Source organism: Vanacampus margaritifer, chromosome 10 (assembly GCF_051991255.1).
Source record: "Vanacampus margaritifer isolate UIUO_Vmar chromosome 10, RoL_Vmar_1.0, whole genome shotgun sequence".
NCBI lineage: Eukaryota > Metazoa > Chordata > Actinopteri > Syngnathiformes > Syngnathidae > Vanacampus > Vanacampus margaritifer.
Window position 1 is genome coordinate 9,816,662 of NC_135441.1, and position 20,882 is coordinate 9,837,543.

At 42.3% G+C, this 20,882-nt stretch overlaps 2 protein-coding genes and 1 non-coding gene across 3 annotated transcripts; all 3 read right to left on the reverse strand.

Annotated features, from left to right (window-relative positions):
* Window position 1: 1 nt before the first annotated feature.
* Window positions 2-8,163, reverse strand: pabir2 (PABIR family member 2). Its single transcript, XM_077577472.1, has 10 exons — window positions 7,077-8,163; window positions 6,886-6,964; window positions 6,752-6,805; window positions 6,447-6,490; window positions 5,458-5,512; window positions 5,071-5,172; window positions 4,618-4,703; window positions 4,156-4,220; window positions 2,626-2,722; window positions 2-1,636 (listed from the first exon to the last, which is right to left on the reverse strand). Exons 1-10 carry the CDS (start codon window positions 7,199-7,201, stop codon window positions 1,495-1,497), a joined length of 849 nt encoding a protein of 282 aa, XP_077433598.1. The 5' UTR covers window positions 7,202-8,163; the 3' UTR covers window positions 2-1,494.
* Window positions 5,248-5,372, reverse strand: LOC144059776 (small nucleolar RNA U109). Its single transcript, XR_013295768.1, has one exon. It is a non-coding gene; the product is annotated as a small nucleolar RNA U109 (small nucleolar RNA).
* Window positions 8,164-11,013: 2,850 nt separating the features above from the next.
* On the reverse strand, window positions 11,014-20,678 carry hprt1 (hypoxanthine phosphoribosyltransferase 1). The gene is made up of 9 exons (XM_077577735.1): window positions 20,456-20,678; window positions 18,562-18,668; window positions 17,974-18,157; window positions 17,819-17,884; window positions 16,103-16,120; window positions 15,936-16,018; window positions 11,778-11,824; window positions 11,598-11,674; window positions 11,014-11,282 (listed from the first exon to the last, which is right to left on the reverse strand). Exons 1-9 carry the CDS (start codon window positions 20,480-20,482, stop codon window positions 11,235-11,237), a joined length of 657 nt encoding a protein of 218 aa, XP_077433861.1. The 5' UTR covers window positions 20,483-20,678; the 3' UTR covers window positions 11,014-11,234.
* Between the last annotated feature and the right edge of the window lie 204 nt (window positions 20,679-20,882).

Consider the following 20,882-nt stretch of genomic DNA (forward strand, 5'->3'; position numbering starts at 1 on the left):
GTTTTATTGATAGCTTTATTTACTGTATTTCAAGAGCCTTGTTAATGCTGTGCATGAGGTTTGCGGTTGACAGCAAAATGTATGGCATGCTCTAGAGCTGGGACAGAAACACAGCAGACAAAGTAATGTTTTTTTCTTTTCTTTGATATGAACGCAAACAAAAGCAAAAGCCCGGTTTGACAATTGACGTCACTAAACTCATGGCCAAGCAAAAACCTCATGCATCGACAGCTGGGCAAAGTAACCACTTTTTCCATGTTCTCATTTTGGATCAAGTAAAATGACATTCAATTGCATAACAGCAAACAAACCATTCTTCATAGTAAAAAGGGCACAATTCCTTTAAAATGATTACAATCACATCCTTGTTTGTACGTAAAGGGGGACAGGAGGGACTGACTGTTGATCACAAACCTAGGTGCAAAAGTCACACAGTTTTAAACTTAACATACTGTTACAGTTTTCTAATAATTGCAGGTCCAGTCAAACTTCTCCCTCAGTTAAGACTAACACAGGCTGAAAACAAAACAAAAACAGGTACCCTGTGCAACAAGAACCACAGCAGGAACAGCAGCCTTTCATAAAACAAACCATCGGTGCCATTTTGGATGTTAACTGCATTAGACTGCACTCCATTCAAATGACAACACAAATGTACACTTTTACTCAGGAGGATAGAACACTGACCTATTCAATATATATATATATATATTTTTTAATCATAAATAAAATTTTCCAGAGGGAAAAAAAACTATAGGAAAGGCCTTTAATGTTAGACACTATGAAGACCAACTTGTGTTGTATGCGTGTAACTGCAAGGTTTTTCATTGCTCCTCCTGGTAACTTGCCAGGTGTTTAGGCCACTTGGGGGTAAACACACACACACACACCACAGTTGGCATTTTCTTTAACCAAGGGAACAGTTGTCTCTACTGAATAACAGTAAAGTTTTCTTATATTCCTTTTTTGCAGCTCTAATGTGTCAACCTCATCACACCAACTTTAAACTATACAAGCTATTCATAAGATGAATATGTACATAATAGCAAAGACAATAAGTTAAATATTTTCTTACAAAAATGCTCTGAAGTCTTTACATACAAAGGCATGTTGGACAAAACGGGGTCCAGCACAAAGGGGCAATACACAAATCCAAATAGATTTTTTGTCCAGTGCTTCATGTCACATTTCTATTTGAGGGGAGCGTACATGAATGGTCGCTACTGTAATTGTACAACAAATGCCAGTGAAGCTGAGCACCATCCATCCAAAAGCTAGCAGCTTGTGCTCAGCATCCTCAGTCTTTCACACTGTCACTACGTTTACCCTAACACAACATGGCTTTCACTTCTCGAACTTAAGATGCATTTGGACAACCAGCAACATTTAGAAAGCACACATTTTTCTCTGCATTGCGGAGGTGGAGGGTCTGCAGGAAAAACTGTTCCCTGGCCAGACAAGAACTTTGTGGTCTTCCTTATTGCCACCGCGCTCTCACTTGGGAGACAAATCCTGGAGGGAAGCGAAGGGAGAGTTGCTGGACGACGACGGTGACACGCCCTCCATCTTGCCCGGGGAGTCCGTGGAGGAGCAGACGCTGCTCAGGCTGCCGTCCATCAAACCATCTGGAGAGTGGCTGCATGTACACAAGGGGGTTTCAAATCTTGATTTACTTTTTACATGTGACAGAACTACGTTTTTAAACCGGGCATTTAAAAGTTTTAGTCATACTTGTGCTGCAACAATCTTAAAACTGCACCACAGACAAATTCTATTCCACCACTGATCTTGAAATAAGTCCTCCAAGGTAGAAATCTCACACAATTTAAAGACATTTCAATTTACTAAACCACACTTGAATTTCCAAGTTAAAAGTACTCCTGAGTGGCTGTTCTCACTCGCACACTTCTTCAAATAAGAGGTCAAGTGTGCTTGCTTCAAGCTGATGATATGGCACTCATTTGGAGTTCACTGTAAAACGGACACGCAAAACAATAAGGAAGTACGCTTTGTAAATCTAAAAACCAAAATGATTTACAACCAAATCACATTTCTAACAAAATTCTTAATGCTAACATATGAGCTAGTAGCATTGTGTTGCAAAGCAAAAAGTGAGTAATGTGTTAACAAGCCAACCTATTGCATTTGTGGCATTCATCTTCAAACGTATATCATTTGCTGGGCTAGTATACAGTCCATAGGTGTCAAACTCCGGTCCTCGAGGGCCGGAGTCCTGCAGGTTTTGGATGTTTCCCTCCTCCAACACAGCTGATATATGATGAGCTCATCAGCAAGCTCTACATAAGCCTGATAATGATCCTGCTGATAGGAATCAGCTTGTGTTGGAAGAGGGAAACCTCTAAAACCTGCAGCCCTCGAGGATCGAAGTTCGACACCTATGCAGGAGATGTAATGCACTCAAATTACACAGCAGTCACATTTCAATGTATTTGCCATTGCATTACATGAAAGTGAGAAAATGAAAAACTGTTTTCAAATGACTTGAGAACACAATACATTCAAGGAATTCAAGAGCTAAATCTTTAGCTAAATACAAGCAGAGTTGCTTTCTGGTGAGACTTGAAGGAGTCAATTTAACGGTGGCGGCTACTTAGAATGTCTTACCAGGAGCCGAGATCTGCCAAGTTGGAGACGTCAGACGACAACATAGTGGTGGTGCCTTGAAACAGCCTTTTCGGCTGACTCTCTGTCTCCATCTCGCCTGCACAGTAAGAGACAACAAAATTGATGTGTGTTACCACGTATGAACATTTCACCCCAATCTCTTACCACCAGTCTGCATTGTCATTTTGTTTTTTGTTCAAAGCTGTTGGTTTTTAACACCAAGTGTTACCATACATGTGGAAACAACAAATCACAAACTCATTTAAATTGTTCTGCAACCCATAAAGGGCGCAAACTTGCTAAGCTAAAATGGCATGCATCATCTGCTCGTTGTTGCCACATCGTGTTGCAAGACGCATCAACTTTAACCACTGCAATGTTTTTTATATGTTAATGATTATGATTATTGTTAATGCTTGTGGTATGGTTACACCCCTACATGGTACAAGCAGGAACACAGAAGCAGAAGTGGAGGCCAGAAAATGTCCAAAAAGTAAAAGCAGAAAATTACCATAGCACGTCCACAAAATTGCCAAAAATGTCAGAAAATTGATAGCATAAAAAAAGGTTAAAAAAAACAAAAACTAAAATAGCCATAAAATGGAGAGGCAGAAAATGAACATATGCCCATAAAATTGCCCAAAATTTGACAGAAAGGCAGAAAAGTCAAAACATGTATGAAAAATGAAGTATGAAAAATTACACACACACACCAAAAAACGGATGACGAAAGATAGAAGAAAATGAATCTCTATGTATTGGATGCTGCATATTTTTCTGTTATGGTTCATCACAAGTGGTTTGCGGCTCCAGACAAATTTTTGATTACAGTATTTGGTTTAAAATGGCTCTTTTGACAGGAAAGATTTCTGACCCCTGGACTATGCAAATGTAGCCCGATTTTGACCCAACAGACGTGTCGCAGACAAACATTCATCATCGTGGCCAATGTTGAGTTCTTGACACGTCAACGATTGGATTTCTAACATCTGGGATGCTTTGCAACCACCATGCATAGTATCCCCACCCCCCGTTTAAATTCACAATTATGTGCCACTTGGTGTTGGTCTCAACAAAATACACTCAACTTTGTAATTTTGCAAAAACAAGTTCAAAGGGGTATGAAATGAATACTTTCCCCTGACATGGTGTGGGGTACTTAACCTGGCAACATCCAGGTTGATAATTGTGATTCATTGAAGGGAGTTCTCCACAATATTAATCTGGGATTGCTCCACGGTCATTTGCTCGGGAAAGGCGGGACATGCTAGGTTTGTTTGGTTCTTGTGTGCCGCGGCGTCGGCACTGGCTTTCTGGTTTTGTCACAGCCGCCCCAAACGCAATGTCGCTCTGTGATTGGCCCGAACCAGTTCGGATCAGTGGAAGTCAACGGGCTCGGTAAAAGATGTATTCTCTGGAGTTTGTGAACTCACAAATACTGCGAGAATTTAGCTTGCAGAGCAAGGTTAGTGGGTACCCTGAAGCTTTAAAAAACTACCGGTTCTTAATAATAAATATTGACATGCTTACCTTTGCGTTTTATGGGCCCAAGTATGCTGGCTCTGATGCAGTTGATTGGGCTCTGGCTACGTCGGCTGAGGGTAAAAACGTGGACTTTACAAGTTCATATCAAACTGTTGCCGAGACACACTAGTCTTCTTTGATCATCAGGCAACTCATTAAAAGTAGATCAACAAAAACATGTAGCATTGTAACCAAAGTAATTACATGCCGGCATAAGGCAAAGTGTGGTTGTCTATTAAGACTATAATGGTGTCTTTAAATTTCACAAAATGAATAGAGAACAGACAGAAGACATCAAAAGTAAGGCTGCGATCCTTCAGAACTTACACATTTCCCCCAATTGTGACATGTTAGCCCACCCAACCAGCTGTGAATTAATAATGGTCAAATTGAAGGCAGCAAAAAGACTACAGGAGGCCAAATGCGCATGTATGATGTTGGAAAAATCAATATGGAGTGCAGACTCACCTAAAGCGCCTGGTTGGACTTGGTATCGGACTGGGGGTGAGGCCGTTGCTGCTCACAAGGATTTGAAGGGAAGGAGAAAAGCACTGCTGCTCTCAGCCAGGAACACAGATTGATACACAACAGAGGAGACAACCAAAATCCTTGTCAGACTTCTGCAGAGCCATTTATTTCTTCCACACAAAGGTTGGATCTCAAGCATTTTTTTTTGTCCTCTAGGGACATCATTCCTATCCGCATCACGGCAACATACAGTATAGACACAAATGCATGCAATCGGACCTCATACAAATGTGTATGAAAATTCCGATATGTACTGCAAATAAATAAGACGATATATTCTGTTAATGAGAGCTTTAAGGCCCAAATAATCTTTAAAAACTAAAACAAAATAATTGCCAATGGGGTAGAAAAGGGTTAGTTGTGTCATTTAACATACTAAAAAGTCAGAAGTACCTTTTTCCCTATCCCTCTGGTTGGGGACGGTGCCGGGGACACAGGCACAAAGTCGATGCGCTTCGGAGACGACGACGCAGACTTTTCCAAATCATTGTCGCTCTACAAAAAATAACAACAAAAACTGAACATTGGTCATCACACACCACGTGCTAAGATAGTTTACGTCATCAAAAATAATGTTGGAGTATTATACTACCAACTCAGCCTGATCTTGAAAGGCTGGTGGCCCTGTTAACTCCTTAATACAGTAATTGTATCATTTTCTCTAGCATGTTTGTTCACACTAACTCCACAAAAAGAGCAGCGATTACCAGACACCCAAACATGCCATGAGGAAGTACATTCGAGAGATGACATTGACGTGTGTCAAGTGAGCTTCCTTACCAGACTAAGACTTTCCTCCCAGGACTGGCTTATTTGCATAGCAGCTTGAACTTCCCTGTGTGGACAAAAAAAGGAAACAAGAACATAATTTAACACCCGGAGGGACAATTCCACCATTTCCTGCTGTTTTATAAGCACAGCTAAAAGCAAGTAAACATGTAGCATGTGGATGTAACTGGAGATTAGTGATTGTTCAGTCAGTATGTACAATTTAAGTTTTTTGTAAACATATTGCTTAGCAGTTATCATAGACCGCATAGCGCTAACAGTTTGAATCTGAGTCTGTAATCTGAACAGAGCAGCATTCAATTAGAATCCCAGAATGGACCGTGTTCAATTCTGGCGCAGTTCACACAGCGATAATTGTGATTAACCTGAACGATTATTGATCTTGTGTGGAATGGTGTGTTGATTGAATTGAATTGATTATTTAGCTGTCAATTGTTTATGCTAAACCTGCTCAAAATTTATGACAACAGATCCTTATAAGAGTGGTCAACACAAGCTTGTCTGAAATGGAACAATGGCCAATTAGGAAGCTTGTTGAATCTCGTGCTGTTGCCACACACAGAGAAGCAACTGCTTAAATCCCCAAAGTAATTCACCACAACAAATATGACAAGGAGAAGAGATGTCAACCACAAAAGACAGGATTTTTGTATTTAAAAAAATAAATAAAAAACTTTTCATTCACAAAATAAAAAGTGAAAAGGCTTTTTTAAAACTATAACTGAAACTACATCTTCTGTTTTGAAAACAAACTATAATTAGAGCTAAAATGTCCTTTATAGTCTTTGTCAATTGATATCATACATGAGTGTGCGGGGGTCATTTTAAACATATTTATTTTGGTATAGGTGTACATCTGTACAGAAGAAGGGAGGTCAAAATACACAGTTCACATGTTTAAATTCTGTTTGTGTGTACCCACTTAAAGAGGTTCCCTGTACAGAAAATCCTCCTAGTGCTTCAATAATTGATCATCTTACCGCTCATGTGCTGTTTCTCTGTTCATCAGATCGACACCTTCTTCCTGAGACAGCACATAAAAGTGTTAAGTAAGTATCTAAATAACCACAGCAACACAATTACACAATCACTTTAATGTCTCTGTTGGAGTCTGGTACTACCAATCGATCATTTATTTTAGACCGAAGGTCTTAATAACCCCAAAATGTTACTCTTGCATGTTTATAATGCACCATTAATCCCTATGGCATGAGAGGGAGATGGTGATTTGCCATGCTTATGTTACTACATGACTGGTCATGGTTGCAGAGGTTCTTTTTCTTACTTGTTTGATCTGATGAAGCCTGGTGCTGGGGACACGGATGGGAGACGACGGAACCTACAATCAAAGATGAAGGCACAGCAGTCGCAAATAAATAACTCCAAAAACAGAAAACACATTGAAATTAGATTTGGTACCATATTGGGCCTGTTGACAACCGTTGTGCTATTTCTGCGGCATCGCAAGACCTCTCTCTGGAACACTTGGGAGTTATCACTGCAATGACAAACTTGTCTTAGCCCAGAGCTTACACTCAAGAGGTCAGTGCTGACTACACCGAATTGAACATAATAAGAAACACGTTAAGTTAAAGAGTTAGCAAAAGAACCTGAGGCCATTAATCATGGGTGCACTGCTGGATCTTCTCAGCTGTCCTTCGGTCTGAACTAAGGAAGATGGGCTGTCCAGGTCTAGTTCCATCTTTTCTTGTGATAGGACTCTTGAATTGTGCATTGTGTCAACTGCCAAGTTAATGCTGCGATTCTTTTGCGATCCAAAAGGCCAAGTCCAAACGGTTACATGTTTGCTCTCGGAAAGTGTAAACTTCACACGTTTTAGACAAAATAATCAATCAGGCAGAAGTGGGTAATAAAAAAAAAAAAAAGCTCCAGAATCAGACAGAACCCAGCGCGATCAACAAGGCCCGTCTTCTGAACAACTCCAGCGTGCAGAAAACTTAACGTTGTCAAACCAAATAACGTTGTCACTACAATTCCAAAGACGAATTTGTCAGGACATCCACGAATTTTCCGAGTTAACGTTAACGTTATTCGTAACGTTAGGTGGGCTCACCAACTTCCCAGCAGGATGGTTAGCATGCAATGGCTAAACGCGGTACAATGACCACTAACACTAACTCGAGTAGAGAGTTGCGAGAGCGTGTCTACTGGCAACAACTGTTACCATTGAAAGCTAGCGCATGAAATAAAGTAGCTCGGTGTGGCTACAATTACCAACTAATAACCAAGTACCCAATGAACGTTCCAGTCAAATGCAATTTTACATCAAGTGGTTCTGATAACTCGCGGGTTTCCTTCTCCTAACACAGAGCTCCTGTTAGCGGTGTTGGATTTAGCTTGTTGCTCGCTAACATTAGCTGGCCACCAGTAGCTCAGCAGCCTAGCCAAATAGGCTAACTAGCTAAAAGCGTTAGCATTACCGCCAATAGCCGTAATGCCATGTCCAGAGAGCCGGGTCACTCATCATTAGCTGCACACTCGCGTCCATCTGAGTTGATATCGACAAAGACGACAACGTCCGACTGAAACAAGCTAAGCACTGTATGGAGAAATTTTACGGCACAGAGTTACGTTACTCCGTTTCTGTAGGTCGCCTCCAATAAAGCATTGGAGCCTTACAGCATTGCATCACAGCTGCAGCAGCTACTTGTTAGCATAATAGCCAAACTTCACGCCCCTTTTTAAGGACTGCCGTCAGGCCAGCCTCCACTTGGTACTCTGCATTACGGTAACGAACCATCGACCAATCAAAAATCTAAATAAAGGCTCAAAAATCAAAATGTGCATTAATTATTTTTAATTGGATATATTTATATAAAACAATTCCTACATTATGAAACAACCATTCTGCTGTTGCATTTTAATTTCAAAAGTTAATTAAAAACAACTTCTGTTATTATGCAGTCATCCTACTTTTGCAAGATACTAAACAATCCAAGTATGCTATACTCATTGCAGTTTCGTTAAGATCTGATAATGTGCCTCAAAATAAAAGTATTTCAAAACTCCGTAACATGCATTCATCCATCCATCAATTGTGAACTCTGCTCATTGTAATCTTTTCAGGATCAAAGGGTGGCTGGCTCCTATCCCATCTGACTTTTTAGGCAAAAGGCAGATTACATCCTGGCTTGAACTGGTCGCCCCTCGCCAGTCAGTCAAATGCAGGGCACATAATGGCCAACCATTCACACTCATTTAAACAGTCACTGAGAGGGAACTGAACCCATGCTGCCTGTACCAAAGTCTGGCAAATGTACCATGACACCATCAGAGACATAAAACATTCCTTTTCTCTCATTTTAAATTTATTATCTTATATGTCGAATTAAGTTCACCTGTACGAGTTATAGTGCATTTGTTTCTTCATGAAATTTTTCCAGAAACCCGAATACCTTTGAACTCTGAGAATAGCTAATATAATTGTATTCTTATTAAGACATGAGTTAAACAGTGAACCACATAATGAAAATTTAAACTAGTTGAGTGCACAGTAAAAACATAAAGCCTTACCAGAAAATATTGGATGTTGCTGGAACGTATGACCTAAAAAACAACATGAATATTTCCTGGAAGCAACAAATACTAAATGTTGGCGTGCCATCTGGAAGCAAAAAGCAATTTTATTCTCATAAAACTATTTGTCAGCTACTACATAATCAAATACACAAGTCAGGGTGTAAATATTTATTGAGCAGCCCAGCATAACCCAACAATAATTTATAGGGGTGGCACCACTGGTTGAGAGCTTGTATAGAGTAGCAAAACAGGTAAAGGTGAACATATTGGTCAGGTCTGCCTAGTTAAAACTGTTCAAAACTAAAAGTGATTATTTTTTGAGTACTCGTGATGTAACAACAATTGAGACCTAACAGGTTGACACACAAATACATACAATGATCAACAGCTTTGATTAAACAAAACAAAAACTTGTAAATTCATCATCACTTAATTTGCGATTTCAGTGGGAAAGCGGACATACAAAAAGTGCCAAAAGAGCCATCCCACAACAGTTTGTTCCAAGTACAGTCGACTCCCAATATTCGCGGGGGATAAGGACCAGGCCGGACCACCAATAGCGAAAATATATCTATATTTAACGGCCATCGAAATGCATTGGGGGAGAGAGATAATCGATATATTTCTAAACCCCCAAATTTGTTTAAAAAAACAAAACATGACCAACATTCAGTGTATGTTTTCCATGAAAAACGGAGGAATGGAGAAAAATATATATTTAAAAAGGTTGGGGGGTGGGGGAATCCACTAATATGTAAATCTGCAGGTGCCAAACTGCGAGTATCTGGGGGATCGACATGTAAAAGCAGACTAACAAAGGTCTTCTTTTTTTTGGTAAAATGTTGAAAATCTTTTAAAAAATAACAGTGATATTGTACTGTACGGCAAGTTAGCAGCATTGCTTTCAAACTCACAAAAGCTAAATGATCAAACCACCACTCAATGGTGGAGCAAAAGCACATGGCCACAATTCTTAGGCAAATTGTATTATTAATCTATACAGTATATTATTCATAATATACACAATTCAGTTGATGCCCGAAATTGATAGGGACCAGCCTGTCCCACGAATAGCAAAAGTCCACTTATTATTGAGGCACAAAAGAAAGAAAGAAAAATAACATCGAAACCCAAAAAACTATTCAAAGAAAAAAGCAGATAAACACTCAATGTATGATTTTAATTATTTGGGGGGATGGGGGTGAAGAAGAAAAAACACTCCAAATTATTTTAAGAGCAGTCATATGAAAAGTGAGGTGACAAAAACATCTCGCTTTGATGATTTAATCTACAAGTAACAAAACTGAGCAATGTTTCATCCATAACCTCAACTTCTTGAAATTCATTCTTCACAGTTTACTGCTTGTCTTTAACTGTACATTGTAAATTGTTAGATTAATAGCCAAAATCATTTTTGTATTTACTGTCACAATACAACAACAAAATACCAACGTGCTTGCTTGAACTGTATTTTTTTCTTTAAGATTGTCAGTCATCTAGGTCGTGTTTTTCTGCAAAGGTTGAAATGAGGTAAACTGTCCTGTGTGTTTGAATTTGATGCAATTTTTTTTCTTGTTTTCAGAAAAAGTTGAAAAATAACTTGCTATTTAGACTAATGAATTGAAATTTAGATGACGAACCAATTTTGATGATCCAGAGGAAAAACTGCCTCAGTGTTGTTCTATGAAACTTTGGCGGCATGTGTTTATATCATCGTACACACCAGCAAACACTGGGTCGAGAGGTGCCGAGGAGACTAACTATGAAAGAGAAATCTCTACACTTTGGCAAAAACTAGAAATGCAGGGCTGTGGCTTGCTGCCACTCAATTGAAAAAAAATTAAATAAATAAGTACCGGTAATTTGCTTGCCCATCCTTGACAGAACTAGATCAATCACCTAAAACATTTCAAATATCTTTCAAACCAATGCAAAATACCTTGTTGTCTTTTTGAACTTTGTCAAACATTGTGGTTGTGTAAGAAAAAAAAGCTTGACGAGTATAACTATAGCAAACTTCAAAAAGGTTATCTATTGACTTTATAGCCACACTGTACTGCCCAGACATGCTTTTATATGAGCTAAGTAAGAGATGCAGTTGCAAAAGCTGAAACTTGCAAGAATTGGGGGTAGATAACCTGAGCAGACAGTTTTTTTTATGATGCACTCAAAAATAAAATTGGTCTTAAAAAAAATAGAACCAGCCATCAAAAAAATAAAGGTGCCCTTCATGCCTTGTACTTCTCCTTCCCTGTTTCGCTAATAACGCAGATATGCTGAAACACAAAAGAAGCCAACAATTAAGAATTGTAACAAACTCGGAAAAAATGATAGACTTTAAATATGTTAGTAGGAAATCCACAGATCATTGAGTATTAGCACTGGCAATTTAACATAATGATATTTTCTTCTGCATGTACTGTTTTCTTATAATTCAAATATGTACCAATCTGTGTTATTTTAAGTGACAATAACCTTGCATGCCATAAATGCATATAAAAAAAAGTTTGGTTTTTCTTGGTCAGCATAAGATTCAAGTGAACTGTAATCAGGCAGTGGCGATATTTCAGTGATAGAAACTGCATACTCACATTTAGATCTCTAAAGTACTCATTGTAGTCTAGTGCATATCCCACCACAAATTTGTCAGGGACTTCAAATCCTACAACTGACAGACAGACACCAAATATATTAAAGACACCTCAATTGACAGAAAACAGATGCTCATTATTTAAAAAAAAAAAAAATGAAAAAAATAAGTTTCAGCTCACAGTCTGGTCGGTACCCAACACTTCTTGGTGTCCTTTTCACCAACAAACTGTAGATGAAAATAAAGTTAAATTACTGTACTTGATTTAATAATAAGGATATTTAATTCAATAAATATTTAAAAAATAGTTAAAATAAAATAAATAAAGTGGTTAGAGCTTCTTCTTTTTTTTTTGCATGTACCTCTTTAGTTAGGAACAGAAGTATTTGGACAAGTTATCAATAAAGACCAGTTTGTGCTACATTTGGTGTTTATTTGTGATATTTGCTTGTTACTTCCTACTACATACAGCAAACTGTCTTCATGTTTACATTCCACTATTCCAAGCTTTTTTGGTTGATACATTTGGAATTACAAATGTATTTTTTTGGTTGATACATTTGGAATTACCCCTCCGTGAGTCATCACCTTATCGTGGTGGAGGGGTTTGCGTGTCCCAATGAGCCTGGGAGCTATGTTGTCCGGGGCTTCATGCCCCTGGTAGGGCCACCCAAGGCAAACAGGTCCTAGGTGAGGGACCAGACAAAGCATGGCTCAAACGACCCCAATGACGAACACAAACCTTGGATCTTCGTTTCCCTTGCCCGGACGCGGGTCACCGGGGCCCCCCTCTGGAGCTAGGCCTGGAGGTGGGGCTCGAAGGCGAGCGTCTGGTGGCCGGGCCTATACCCATGGGGACCGGCCGGGCGCAGCCCGAAAAGGCAACATGGGTCCCCCTTCCCATGGGCTCACCACCGGTGGAAGGGGCCAAAGGGGTCGGGTGCGCAGTGAGTTGGGTGGCAGCCAAAGGCGGGGGCCTTGGCGGTCTGACCCCCGGCTACTGAAGCTAGCTCTGGGGACATGGAATGTCACCTCTCTGACAGGGAAGGAGCTTGAGCTGGTGTGCGAGGCTGAGAAGTTCCGACTAGATATAGTCGGACTCACCTCCACACACGGCTTGGGTTCTGGTACCAATCCTCTCGAGAGGGGCTGGACCCTCTTCCACTCTGGAGTTGCCCACGGTGAGAGGCGCAGAGCAGGTGTGGGCATACTCATTGCCCCCCAGCTAGCCGCCTGTACGTTGGGGTTTACCCCGGTGAATGAGAGGGTAGCCTCCCTCCGCCTTCGGGTGGGGGGACGGGTCATGACTGTTGTTTGCGCTTATGCACCGAACAGCAGCTCAGAGTACCCACCCTTTCTGGAGTCCTTGGAGGGTGTGCTGGAGAGCGCACCCCCTGGGGACTCCCTCGTTCTACTGGGGGACTTCAACGCTCACGTGGGTAATGACAGTGAGACCTGGAGGGGCGTGATTGGGAGGAATGGCCCCCCCCGATCAAAACCCGAGTGGTGTTTTGTTATTGGACTTCTGTGCTCGCCACGGACTGTCCATAACGAACACCATGTTCAAGCACAAGAGTGTCCATATGTGCACCTGGCACCAGGACACCCTAGGCCGGTGTTCGATGATCGACTTTGTAGTCGTGTCATCGGACTTGCGGCCGTATGTGTTGGACACTCGGGTTAAGAGAGGGGCGGAGCTGTCAACTGATCACCACCTGGTGGTGTGTTGGCTCTGATGGCGGGGTAAGATGCCGGTCCGACCAGGCAGGCCCAAACGTACTGTGAGGGTCTGCTGGGAACGTCTGGCAGAATCCCCTGTCAGAAAGAGTTTCAACGCCCATCTCCGGCAGAGCTTCTCCATTGTCCCGGGGGAGGCGGGGGACATTGAGTCCGAGTGGACCATGTTCCGCGCTTCAATTGTTGAGGCGGCCGATCGGAGCTGTGGCCGTAAGGTGGTTGGTGCCTGTCGTGGCGGCAATCCTCGAACCCGCTGGTGGACACCAGTGGTAAGGGATGCCGTCAAGCTGAAGAAGGAGTCCTATCGGGCCTTTTTGGCCTGTGGGACTCCGGAGGCTGCTGACGGGTACCGGCTGGCCAAGCGGAATGCAGCTTTGGTGGTCGCTGAGGCAAAAACTCGGACATGGGAGGAGTTCGGTGAGGCCATGGAAAACGACTTCCGGACGGCTTCGAGGAAATTCTGGTCCACCATCCGGCGTCTCAGGAGAGGAAAGCAGTGCACCGTTAACACTGTGTATAGTGGAGACGGAGTGCTGTTGACCTCGACTCGGGACGTCGTGAACCGGTGGGGAGAGTACTTCAAAGACCTCCTCAATTCCACCAACACGCCTTCCTTTGAGGAAGCAGGGTCTGGGGACTCTGAGGTGGGCTCCCCTATCTCTGGGGTCGAAGTCACCGAGGTGGTTGGAAAGCTTCTCGGTGGCAGGGCCTCGGGGGTGGATGAGATCCGCCCGGAGTTCCTAAAGGCTCTGGATGTTGTGGGGCTGTTGTGGTTGACACGTCTCTGCAGCATCACGTGGACATCGGGGACGGTGCCTCTGGATTGGCAGACCGGGGTGGTGGTTCCCCTTTTTAAGAAGGGGGACCGGAGGGTGTGTTCCAACTTTTGAGGGATCACACTCCTCAGCCTCCCAGGTAAGGTCTATTCAGGGGTGCTGGAGAGGAGGGTCCGTCGGGAGGTCGAATCTCGGATCCAGGAGGAGCAGTGTGGTTTTCGTCCCGGCCGTGGAACAGTGGACCAGCTCTACATCCTCAGCAGGGTCCTCGAGGGTGCGTGGGAATTCGCCCTACCAGTCCACATGTGCTTTGTGGACTTGGAGAAGGCGTTTGACTGTGTCCCTCGGGGAGTTCTGTGGGGGGTGCTTCGGGAGTATGGGTTACCGAGCCCCCTGATACGGGCTATTCGGTCCCTGTACGACCGATGTCAGAGTCTGGTCCGCATTGCCGGCAGTAAGTCGAATTTGTTTCCGGTGAGGGTTGGACTCCGCCAAGGTTGCCCTTTGTCACCGATTCTGTTCATAACTTTTATGGACAGAATTTCTAGGCGTAGCCGAGGCGTTGAGGGGGTCCGGTTTGGTGGCCTCAGCATTGCATCTCTGCTTTTTGCAGATGATGTGGTGCTGTTGGCTTCATCAAGCCGTGACCTCCAGCTCTCACTGGAGCGGTTCGCAGCAGAGTGTGAAGCGGTTGGGATGAGGATCAGCACCTCCAAATCCGAGACCATGGTCCTCAGTCGGAAAAGGGTGGAGTGCCCTCTCCGGGTCGGGGAGGAGGTCCTGCCCCAAGTGGAGGAGTTCAAGTATCTTGGGGTCTTGTTCACGAGTGAGGGTAGGTTAGAGCGGGAGATCGACAGGCGGATCGGTGCAGCGTCTGCAGTGATGCGGACGCTGTATCGGTCCGTTGTGGTGAAGAAGGAGCTGAGCCGAAAGGCAAAGCTCTCGATTTACCGGTCGATCTACGTTCCTACCCTCACCTATGGTCACGAGCTGTGGGTCGTGACCGAAAGAACAAGATCCCGGATACAAGCGGCCGAAATGAGTTTCCTCCGCAGGGTAGCCGGGCTCTCCCTTAGAGATAGGGTGAGAAGCTCGGTCATCCGAGAGGGACTCAGGGTCGAGTCGCTGCTCCTCCACGTTGAGAGGAACCAGTTGAGGTGGCTCGGGCATCTGGTTCGGATGCCTCCTGGACGCCTCCCTGGGGAGGTGTTCCGGGCATGTCCTACCGGCAGGAGGCCCCGGGGACGACCCAGGACACGCTGGAGAGACTATGTCTCTCGGCTGTCCTGGGAACGCCTTGGGGTCCCGTCGGATGAGCTGGCTGAAGTGGCTGGGGAGAGGGAAGTCTGGGCTTCCCTGCTAAAGCTGCTGCCCCCGCGACCCGACCCCGTATAAGCGGAAGAAGACGGACGGACGGACATTTGGAATTATTTTGTTTGCTGTGGTTTAGGATTCTCAACTGTGCAAAAAGTATATCCCACGGAATTGATGACTATATTTTTGGTGCTTAAAATAACACTAAAATACCTTCGGTCTATGTATCTGTATCTTTGTTTATAGAACACGGGTAAAACTGATAAATTAGTATTTTGGTCCCTTAATTCATCACTCCAGTCAAACAATTGCCAAATGCCAATTTAAATTGTTAATTTTTCTTGAAGTACAATAACATGAAAATGGATTGCAGCTGGTTAAATGTTGGTTAACTGACCCAATACTTTTGAGCCCTTGAAAACAGAGCTAACTCTGTCCCTTGGCATTGTCCAAATACTTCTGCACTTAAATGTAAGCACATGGTTGCTTAGTCTAGAAGGAATTTACATTACCTTGCCACTTTAACCATTTTGGGATTGTACTGTTTAAGGAGTTGCAATAATGTCTTCATCGTCTTCCCAGTGTCGATAATATCCTTCAAAACATCACCAGACAAGCTCATATTAATTGATATTCAAGCAGAAACCGGAGTACAATAGTATCGAATGCATATACATACCTCCACAATCAGCACATTCTGTGAAAAAGAAATTAAGTTGAGTTAAATTGCAAACATTTTGTCTTCCCGCGACCCTGGAGGATAAGCGGTTCGGAGAATGAATGAATGGAATGAACATTTTATCTTGACAAGCAGCCGAGTGAGGCTGACTTGAGTATGACTCTCTGTGCCTGTTCAGTGCACACTAAACACAGAGGGCTCTATTTGTGTTGACTGGCGCGTGTGCGCTGGGCGTAAAAACGTGTTGCATCTCAATTTTTGTGGCAGCACAACACAATCCTGCGCGGTTAGGGGCTGTCTTGAGCCTTTCCGTGCGTTCCTGCGGACACATCTGCCGCACCTCCAGCACATCATGCGACGGCTCCCTGGGAGTTCCACTGCCAATTTGGTCACAAAAAGAAGAATAAATTCTAAACTGCATAAAAGGAGGTCTATTTTGCAGCACAGGTGATCTAACATGATTTTGGTGCATTTAATCGGTACAGGCGGTCAGATCGGTGTGCCGCACGGGCATATGTGGTGGACATCATTGCAATTCATCATAAAATTAACAACAGCATGGGACAATCCCTTGGAATCATTGTAGAAATCTGTTTATTGAATGGATTATTACCATGATCATCCTAAATATATATTTTAAAACAGCACACACCTGACCACGTGGTAAAATAATGAGTGGTGGGGGTTGTGAGTAGTGTTAATTTTGATGAGAAATTTTAATTTTAGTATTAAAGTTTTAGTTATCTGATTGTATTTTACTTTTAATCCAATTTTACTTGACGAAAATAACGAGCAATTTTAGTGGACGAAATAACGAGCAATTTTAGTTAACTAAATTGTTTTCCTTCAGCATACATTTCAGCATTTTTACAGAAAATTATAACACCTATTTGTAACTGTAGACAACGGTATCATTATCAAACTTTGTTTCAATGAAACATGTTGGACTGACAATAATATGCGGTCATAAAACTTTTTTACCTAAATTTTAAAAAGTGCATAATTGTCTGAGATTAAATTTACAGCTGCACAATGAATGGAAACATGTTTGAACATTAAAAAAAAAAAAGTTTACGAGTGGTTATTTTCTTTCAACTGCGTTTCAATCCTTCTTCTGATTGGATTTAGGGATTTTTTTTTCCACGGAGTTGTTTTCATTTTAATCATTGGAAAAATTGTCAGTCAACTTAGTTATTCTCATCGTTTTTGTTTCATTTTCGTCTGAAAAACAAATGTGACAAAAATACGATGACAATTTTTGGTTGACAAAAGTATCAGTTTGTTTCAAATTGTCCACATCACATCATCCCCAAGGGGAGATCTTATCTTGAAGTTTATCTGCCGATGTCATGCACGGGCACCCACCCGTCTGCGTCTTTTTCTGCAAAGTCAAGCCTGGCATAGTCGAGTGTACTGCGCTCCAATCCCTCCGCCCTCTGCATATTAGGAAGGCTGCTACGATTGGCCGGGAAAGCGCTTCTAAAAGTTCCATCCCACAATGGCGCACAAACGCCCATTATGCCCAGTTCCACCCGCCCAGTCTACGAAAATACCACAACAAAGAATACTCTTCCCATGTGTACCATTAGACTGCACTTTGCACTAGACTTGCGCCAGCAACAAAAATAGGGCCCAGAGAGTTCACTAACGCAGTGCATGACAATGAGTGGCACTTAGTTGTAATACTAGAATGTGATCATTTGAAGTATCACTCACCTTGCCGGTCAAAGTAGACAAGTCATCTCCTCCAATGACTTTGATTTCTCCTGTTGACTGGTCATTCTGCATGAACAAGAATCAAGCAAACCCATTGCAGATGAAAAATATACAGTTTACAATGTGTGTGTTTTTGTTTATATAAAAATGATTACACAGTAGCTCTTGAGGCGAATGAAGTCCACCGTCATGGGGATGGAGCGGTCACTGTTTCTGTTCAGGGCCTTGATGTAGTCCAGCAAGTCTGCAAAGAACTTGTAGCCTCCTTTCAGCACACAGAGGGCAACAATGTGGTGCCCTCCCATTTCCTTCATGATCTCCCTGGCCAGTCGCTCCGTCCTGGGATCACATGAGGGGAAGGGAAGCGCCCAAGAGGGTAGATAGCTCAGTTTTATGCTAAGTGTAGGCGGTTACCCTAACCCTACGTTTCTTCTAAAAATGAAAACATTTTTTGAAACTCAAGAGGTTGCACTGTAAGCCACAGCCTCTTGGTAACTAAACAAATCTTTTTTTTCGTAATAATGCCTGTTCAGTTTCAAACTACAAACATATTTACTAAATAACCACTGATTTAAACAAACCCCAATTTTAGCAGTAAAGGCTGATAAAATTATTATTATAATATATATATATATATATATATATATATATATATATATATATATATATATATATATATATGTGATAGCTAATGTCATTAGCTATCATATTTTTGCAAGCTTGTGAAAAATGTGAAAGCCCACCTGTCCAAAATGAGCCCGTGTGGGATGTACACCCTTTCCAAGTCACATGCATAGTGCTTTGGTATGCAGAACAGGTCCAGGTCATACCCCTGCTCCTCGTCGGTGATCTGAAAAGAGGTAAGAGACAGGAGTGTTCCCATTAGATTAATCTGATAAAAGAGGAGTACAAGCTAAGATGACAAGGTCATTGTGACTTTACTTTCCCATGAAAAGATTCCAAACTCTTGCATCATACAATAGTACGCTCACGCTCATCGAAGGAAAATGATTACAATTTGGAAAATCCTGATATTGCACCTCCTCCTAAACAATGCCTACATTTTACCACTGAAATAACATGCACTTAACAAAAGATAACATAACTAAACACCTGAGAGGCATTTACAACTTAGGCACTGTAAAAATATCAACGCCCCTCCCCATTGCAACCAGTTAAACTGTCTGCACCTTAATAGCCATACATAGATTTTCTTGAAAACCCTATACAATGTTTTCTGTATTTTGTCAAATATGCACAACTGTTTGTCTGATGAACTCGGACGACATAACTGGTGTCATGTGAAAGCTGAGAAACTGGTGTCGAGTTGCCCTGGTAATAACATGAGTACTGTAATCAAGAGTAGACTACACGTTTTGACTATAATGTAAGCTAGAGTAGTGTAGCGTCCTTACGCGCCTCCCAACGGAAAATGTGGTTGAGAGAATGAAACAAAAAACATGCCCATCTGTTTGGGCTAAACACTCTCAAATCCAGATAACGGTAGTGTACACAGCAGATGTCCCTCAATGACTGAGAGAGTGTTTTTTTCCCCACTCACATAATGTGCAGTGAACTCTTGTCTAGGACAACCTTGAAGTTTGTACAGGAAAATTCCACGTTTGGCAACGGTGCACTTAACAGCACAGGATACAGGAGCACTACTTGCATGTAATTATTTTTTTCCTTCCATTTTATTTATTTACCAAATGTGTTATTTTTTGTTTTTTTACTTCTTCCTTGTGTCTGTCACTTTTTTTCACGAGGCAACATTAAATTTGGCACTTAAAGCTGACTTGAAACTGCAGGCAACTTTAAATACAGCAGTGCTCATTTGGAATTATTATTATTAATACCAAGGCTTGTTTTAGTGGAGTAAATAAATACTGTAAATAGTAAACATTACCAAAAAACAAAACAAAAAAAACAGACAAAACGATACAACTTATTCCTCATGTGTGGCATGTTAACAATTTTGGCTCAGTGAGTGCTAAATAATGAAGGCAACCAATGAACCCCTAACAATTTCCACAAAAATGAAAGGTGTACTCCAAGTTTAGGGTGCATGCATAGTTGCATATTGACAACTGTGACAAGAAAACGTTTCACGGAGAAGCGTTGCATCAGTGGCAGACACGCTTCAAATTCGAGACAACTGGAACACTTTGTTCATGAGGGGTGGGCCAAAATACATGGTTGACAGGTGATAAGATCTCTTTGATATAATTTGTGTCGAGGCCTGTTTCAGTAGTTTGCTTTTAAAAATCATTATAACTGTATTGTATTATTTGTATAAGCTCTGGTCTTGTTTGTAGCGTTTGCGTTTCTTGCTGATGGCTGTTAGAGAGTATGGTGATGTAGTGTGGCGGTGGTAAAAGGAAATAAAACTCGTCTGAGTCACGTACACAAAGCATGGGTGGGCGCGTGCTTGTCACCATAGCCGCAGGCCACACTTGAAACCGTTGAGACGGTGACAAACACAAAACGCGAAAAAGGTAGATAAGGCGTATTACAAACAAAGCATTAGTGACACACGAACTCAATAAAACATAGTAACGCCCACGTACGAGGTGCGAGCAGCGGGAATTCGCCCATATGTCTACCCGCATGCCTTTCAGGGAGGTGAGGGAGACTTACCACAACACACTGGCCGGATGTCGCCATGTCTATTCTCGCCGGACTTCCCTTTACTGTACCGTGCTCCCCGAAATGACCGAGAGAAAAAGATTACAGTTCCTAATGTTACAGTCCCTTCTGACAGCTCACATGGAGAAGCTAGCTGCCTCGCTGCTGCTGTACCCTTCCGGCTCACACACACGTGACGTTTCTCTGCTCTAGTGGAGTGAGCATGTTGTCAGGAATGGATGACGTAAGAAAGAGGCGCGCAATCAAGCAGCAGGATTTGGGAGACCCGCCCCCTTCATACAACGGACGCATTTGGAATATGGGACCTGAGGTGGCAACATTCTGTGGTAAAAAGTAATACTGACGGTGGTTCAAGTTTTGTGCTCACGTTTTTTGTTTTGTTTTTTTAAGTTTGAATAGCCGGCTTTAATTATTTTTG